The sequence below is a fragment of the Capsicum annuum genome, unplaced genomic scaffold, assembly GCF_002878395.1.
Source record: "Capsicum annuum cultivar UCD-10X-F1 unplaced genomic scaffold, UCD10Xv1.1 ctg996, whole genome shotgun sequence".
Lineage (NCBI taxonomy): Eukaryota > Viridiplantae > Streptophyta > Magnoliopsida > Solanales > Solanaceae > Capsicum > Capsicum annuum.
Genome location: NW_025896054.1, coordinates 710,612 through 717,031, shown reverse-complemented (window position 1 = coordinate 717,031; position 6,420 = coordinate 710,612). Strand labels below are relative to the sequence as shown.

Sequence of the window (6,420 nt, the reverse complement as noted above, 5' to 3'; positions counted from 1 at the left end):
AAAAACTAAGGCCGCATAAAATTTGTCCTTAAAATAAAATTAATAGATATATAAACACTAAATTCTAATATTATATTAACAATATATATATATATATATATATATATATATTTGAATTTGAATTATTTTAGAAATAAAAATTAATAATAATCAACTCTACATGTTGTTAACAGTTTTAAGTGTATTTCAGATATTTTGATAAAAAAAAATGCTTAACAATACTTATTTATCAAACACATCAATAACTTTTTTTTAATTTTAACATTTTTATCTAAACACATAACAGTTTATTATTAAAATAAATTTTAATACTTTCAAAAACACTTTTTAAAAGTCCCTTTTTTCTAACTTATCCGAACGGACTGTAAGAACCAAGCACATTAAGCCGTATTACTTTTTGTATGGCACACATTTCTATTTTTAGCCGAACTTGCTGATTGATTTATACTAGTTTTCTACTTTAGTTGGTGAAACTTTGGGAGGAAAAAAACAGTGATAATAAGATGACAATTTGACTAGTGGTATTTTGAATTATTGAATTTTGACTTTTAGATAAAAATGTTTTCTGCCCTTACTTAAGAATTATACACAACCTTTGTGCTGACTTGTCTTTGTAAAATGCTTGCATGATCTATAATCATGCATGGCTCTCACCATATGTCATCTGAAAGTCAAAACTATTTTTTTCTTCTCGTTAGCTAGAGAGACATATTTCAAATGATAGATAACGATGAAGCCTTTTTCAATAACCGACCGACAAATTTAAAACAACTTGAAGATATTTGAGGTATGTCATATTTACATGATTACATGAATTTTAACCTTCTTACTTAGATAAACCAATCAAACAAAACTTCCAAATTGAAGTCATATTTACATGATTACATGAAATAAACCTTAATAAATGAAATTAAAAATTTTAAAAATATGCATTAATCCAAAACCCTCTGCTCCCAATTTTTGGACTTGAAATCACCTCATACCCAATGGTTGGTTCATCTTTCTTTTTCATTTTCCAAGTACTTATTCACAAATCTTTTTTTTTTTTTCAAAGAATCACATTGGATGTCTAAATCTCAGTGGATCGTGACAGCAAGATCACAACCGAGGTCCAAATATCATGCATATTCACGTAAACTTCTTGGTCATTTCACTATGAAACCAAAAGTTGAGAAAAACCAAAACTTGGATGTGGTGATAATGGTGACAAAGGAGGCACCTCAAAAATACCTTTTGCATTTCCACAATCCCAAATCGGAGCCCAACTTGAAGGTGTTAATGGAGTTGCTACCATTTGTTCTCTTTTCACCTCTTTCTTCATCACAACTTGGTCTTCATTCTCAATTTCTTCTCTTGCCCTTTTCCCACAAGAATTCAAATTCACTTTTTTCTCAATCTCATTATTTTCTTGCTTAAAATTACTAACTTCAAGTGGGAAATTCAAGATTGCTTTGCTCCCTCTGAGCTTAAACGCGGCCCTGTCGTAAGCCATGGCCGCATCCACTGCAGTATCGAATGTTCCTAGCCAAACTCGTGTCCCCTTTCTATTTGGATCACGAATCTCCGCTGCAAATTTCCCCCATGGCCTTTGCCTCACTCCTCTGTATCGCTTTTTCTCTGAATTTTCCCCTGTTTTTGATTCGTCTGTTTTCTTGACAGAAGGAATTGAAATGTTCAACAAAGGTTTTCGTTCGTTGAAACTTTTCTTCTTTTGGGGTTTTACTTGGAATTCAGAGGGATTGAATTCCATTTTTGAGTTATTATTGAAGAAACTACAGAATTCAAGATTTGAACTCTCGGGATAAAAAGAGAAGTTGCTTTCGGTTTTGAGTTCAGAGACAAATGATTCTAAAGACTCAGAAGATGATGAGCTTTGTGAATAAAGAGTACTAGTTGTTTCTGAAGAAGTACAATAATTTTCCATGAAAACAACATCATCATCAAGAAGATGTTGCCTTATCAAATCTAGTGAAGAAGTATCCATTTGAAAAAGGAAAAGTTGGGAAGAGAAATGAAGAATTTCTTTTGTTTGGTTGTTGAATATATGGAATGATTGTAGGGAATTGAATTGAGTGGAAAATGAAGAGTGAAGAGGGAGATTATAAAGGGTAGAAAAATTTGAGTCCAAGGGAGGTTTCTTGGAGCCTTCTTGGTTAGAACAAGGAAGGTCTCTTGTGGGCTATCCATTTCTACTTTTTTTAAAGTATATATTTGAGTACCACTTGTTGTTTATTTTAATAGTAATAATAATAATAGCAATAACAATAATGGATGATTGATTAAAGTAATTCTTCTTTTGTCCAAGAGAAGAAGAAATTAAATAGATGATGTTGGTTCTATTTTGTTATTGTCATTGATGATGATGTGTCTTCTACCTAAACCCATGTTTCTAGGTTGCTTCTCATTCTTTTTCATTACTCATCTTTCACTTTTTTTTTCTTTTAACTTTGGGGTTTTGTTATTAGTTTCTACGACTAAAAAAAAAGTTTATTCTAACCGTATATAGTCTTATTTTATATTGCTATAAGAAGTTATTTCTACGTCTTGAATTTATTATCTCATGATCATATGATAATAACTTTATCTGTTACTTTAACACTATTTTTATAACTTAAACTCAGAATCTCTTGATCAAATTACAGATAACTTAAACAACTGCTTGAAGGCTCCTTTTAAGTTTCTACGCCAAGAATGAAGATAATTGATACCATAGGAAACATCTTCCAATTTATTTTTCATTTGTAATCTTCATATATAGATTAAAACGAAAAACCTGAGAGAAGTGAAAATGAGTTTTTTTATTATTAAAGATTAAGAATTGTGGTGGAATAAATAAGACTTTTTATTCGAACATTAGAAATTTTTTAAAAAAATCATATATAAATATATATTAATTTAATTGTGCGTGTCTCACATGTGTAATTTTTTATTATTTAAAATTAGATGATTTTGTGTGTTGCGAAGATTTTCAATGAAGTGTAAAAAGTTTAAATCACTTCTCAAAGATTCTTCACACTTTAATATAATAAGAAAAAAAGGTCATATGTCCCTAAACTTTGCGAAAATGTTTAGATATACTCTCCGTTAAAAGTTTAGCTCATGAATGTCCTTGTCGTCCAAGTCTTGGATCATATATATCCTTGTTGTCAAATTTTGGGTCATATATACCCCTATTGTCAAGTTTTAAGTCATATATACCCCTGTTGCCGTTAATTGCTTTGCTAAAATTTTCCAACCCCCTTTTTTCTTTTTTTTTTTAAGAAATTATATTTTCACATAATTTTTTAATTGTCATATCACATATAATTAAATTCACACTTCTTCTGCACATTAACCATCTGTCAAATGCTCTCATCTACTCATAATTTCTTTGAATTTTCTCTAATTGACGAAATTTCTTTGTTGTGTTTTTCGATACTTGTATAACCCCAAAAATAATCAAGTAAAATATGAAAAAAGTCAAGAGCACCCCATAAAAACCTCAATGTATAATTGCGGCAAAAATCAAGAATTAAAGTACTTACCAATTGCAAATTATTTTAGTACCATATTAACCGACTTCATCTTTCACACCACCATCAAATCCAACATCAAGAATAAGAAGAATATGGAAAACCCAAGTGAAAAATTGAGATGTAAAAGTGTAAAAGAGGCAGCCCATAGAGACAACAAAAATAAGTTGTTAATTAAGAAGGATATCTTATGTACATGCGTGCGTGCGTACGTACGTATGCATGCATGCATGCATGTATGTATATATGAGAGAAACAGTTATGCAAGAATCTGAAAATACAACAAAAGGGTTTCGGCAAATTAGAGAAAATTCAAAGAGATTGTGAGGTATATGAGAGTATTTGACGGATGTTTAATATGTAGAAGAAGGGGTGGATTTAATTATATATGATGTTGCAATAAAAAAATGATGTGTCAAATATAATTTTTTAAGGAAAAAAAGAAAAAGTGGGTTGAAAAATTTCAGCAAAGCAATTAATGGCGACAGTGGTGTATATGACCCAAAATTTGACAATAGGGGTATATATGATTCAAAACTTAACAACAGGGGTATATATGGACCAAAACTTGGACAACAAGGGCATTGATGGGCTAACTTTTAATGGAGGGTATATCTGAACGTTTTCGCAAAGTTTAGGGGCATATTTAATAATGTAAGCATAACATATATTTTATTATACGCACAAATATACTTTATCACCGGAAGTTTCAAGTGGTTAATGGATCGTCACTTTTATGTTTGTCCTGCAATACCTCTTTTTCGTGTTGTTAGAAGCTTAGAGAGTCACATCGATTTAAATCATATTTGTAGTACAATTATTTTTTTTTATATTTAAAACTTTTTTTATATTTTTAAAGTTAAATCTTTAGAACATTTTTGTTACTTAAAACTTTTTAAAATTTGATACTTCTTATATTTTTCTTATTCTAACGTTTTCATATTTATTTTTAGATTTTTCAAATCTTCTTAAAATCTAACTTTAGTTGATTTAGAATTCTTAAACTAATGAAAAATGTATTAATTGTCACTAATTCCGATAACTTCTAATAAAGAAGGGTTTTACTATAAATATTTAATTAATTTTCAACTCTTAAATATTAAAAAATAGTGAAAAGATGATTTTATCTAAAACAAAAACTTTTAATGAAGGGCAAAAAGTTCAAACAATATTTCTAAGGACCTTTACACTTTTAGTATACTAATTCAACCGCACGTGACTTGCATGTGTAATGTTTGATTATTTAAAATTAAATAATTTTATCTATTGCTGAAATTCTTAATGAAATGTAAAAGTTTAAATCACTTTTCAAAGATTATTCACACTTTAATATAATAATAACCTAAATATTTAGTGTAAGCACATATATACTTTACCACCAGAAGTTTCAAATAGTTGATGAATCATCACTTTTAGTGTCATGCAATACTTGTTTCCGTTATTGTCAGAGGCTAAGAGAGACGCATCATTTTAACCATATTTATGGTACAATTATTTTTCTTTTTTTTTCTCTATTTAAAATCCTATTTAGTTGTTTTTAAAGTCAAGTCTTTAAAAAATCATTGATTACATTCTTATTACGTACTTAAAATTTCAAAAAATTGATACTTCTTAAATTATTCTTACTCTAACACTTTTATATTCATTTTTAGATTTTCAAATCTTCTTAAAATAAAATTTAGTTGATTTAGAATCCTTAAACTAATGGGAAAGATATTAGTTATCATTAATTTTGACAAATTCTAATAAGGAAAGGTTTATCATAAATATATTTAATTAATTTTCAATCCTTAAATATTAGAAAAAATATTCAAAGATGATTTTATTTAAAGCAAAAACTTTTAATAAAAAATAAAAAGTTTAAACAACATTTAAGAGCTGCTAGAGTTGATGAACTGTTATGACTATTAAAAATGGAATTTATTTTGTATTTCTATCTCCATATTTTAACTTATAAATGTGGGTGGAGTAAAAATTGTTTCACTTTCAAAATACTTTAAAAGATATAAAAATAATTCGAAATGATGGATGATTAAATATAATAGATGAAATCAGTAATTTTAAAATAATATTTTTTGAAAGAAAAGCAATCAATTAGTTATTCGTCACTGGGGGCGTATCAAAGGGTATGGGTTCACATATCTCGCTTTAAACTATCAAAGGGAAGAGGTACTCAAGTTTAACGAGTCCTATGATGTCATGGTTATTAAATGCACCTCTATAATTGAGTTTGGTGGTTTAATTTCAAGGTCTTAGATCTGACGGTAAGACCCTAAAAGTTGAAATTGTTAAATTAAAATTTTTGAATTTGTCATTTAGGTGTACTTATCTTTTAAAATTTCGAGCTCTTCAAATTAAGACCGATTGTTTGACTATTTTTTCAATAATTAGACACATATTATATAGCATTAAGGGTCGATTGGTTGGAAAACAAATTATATTGAAATTAGTTATTCTTATATTAGTTATATTGAGATTACTTGTTCTAAAATTAATTATCCTAATATTATTTTTTAGTGACTGTTTGTGGTACTAAAAATAATATGCATGAGATTCTTTTTAAGAATAGATTGTGTGTTTATAAAAATAACATTTACCTTATTTAGTTTAATAATTATTTTTATAAAAATTGTATTGATAAGGAAAACTTTGATTACATACATTAAAATACAAGTTCTATTATATACATGCCTCATTACATAGTCAAACTCTTAAAACTTGTCAAGAAATTCTATTCAAACAATATTCATATTGAGTAATTTTGATTCGATCGAACCCCTCAAATTGCTATTAAAGTGTTTCAATTTGATAATCTCAATTCCCCTTTTTAAAAACTTTTGCATATGTTTTAATTTGTATTATAATTAAGTTAGCCACAGATAATCTACTTTAATTATACACATCAACT

General features: G+C 27.9%; 1 protein-coding gene across 1 annotated transcript; it reads right to left on the bottom strand.

Moving 5' to 3' along the window:
- Positions 1–811: 811 nt before the first annotated feature.
- LOC124895780 (ethylene-responsive transcription factor 5-like) lies at positions 812–2,289 on the bottom strand. The gene has a single exon (XM_047406208.1). The coding sequence runs from the start codon at positions 1,982–1,984 to the stop codon at positions 1,154–1,156; it is 831 nt and encodes a 276-aa protein (XP_047262164.1). The 5' UTR covers positions 1,985–2,289; the 3' UTR covers positions 812–1,153.
- Between the last annotated feature and the right edge of the window lie 4,131 nt (positions 2,290–6,420).

Coding starts and splice junctions, on each gene's coding strand:
- LOC124895780 (XM_047406208.1), bottom strand. CDS start 1,984: ATGGATACTTCTTCACTAGATTTGATAAGGCAACATCTTCTTGATGAT.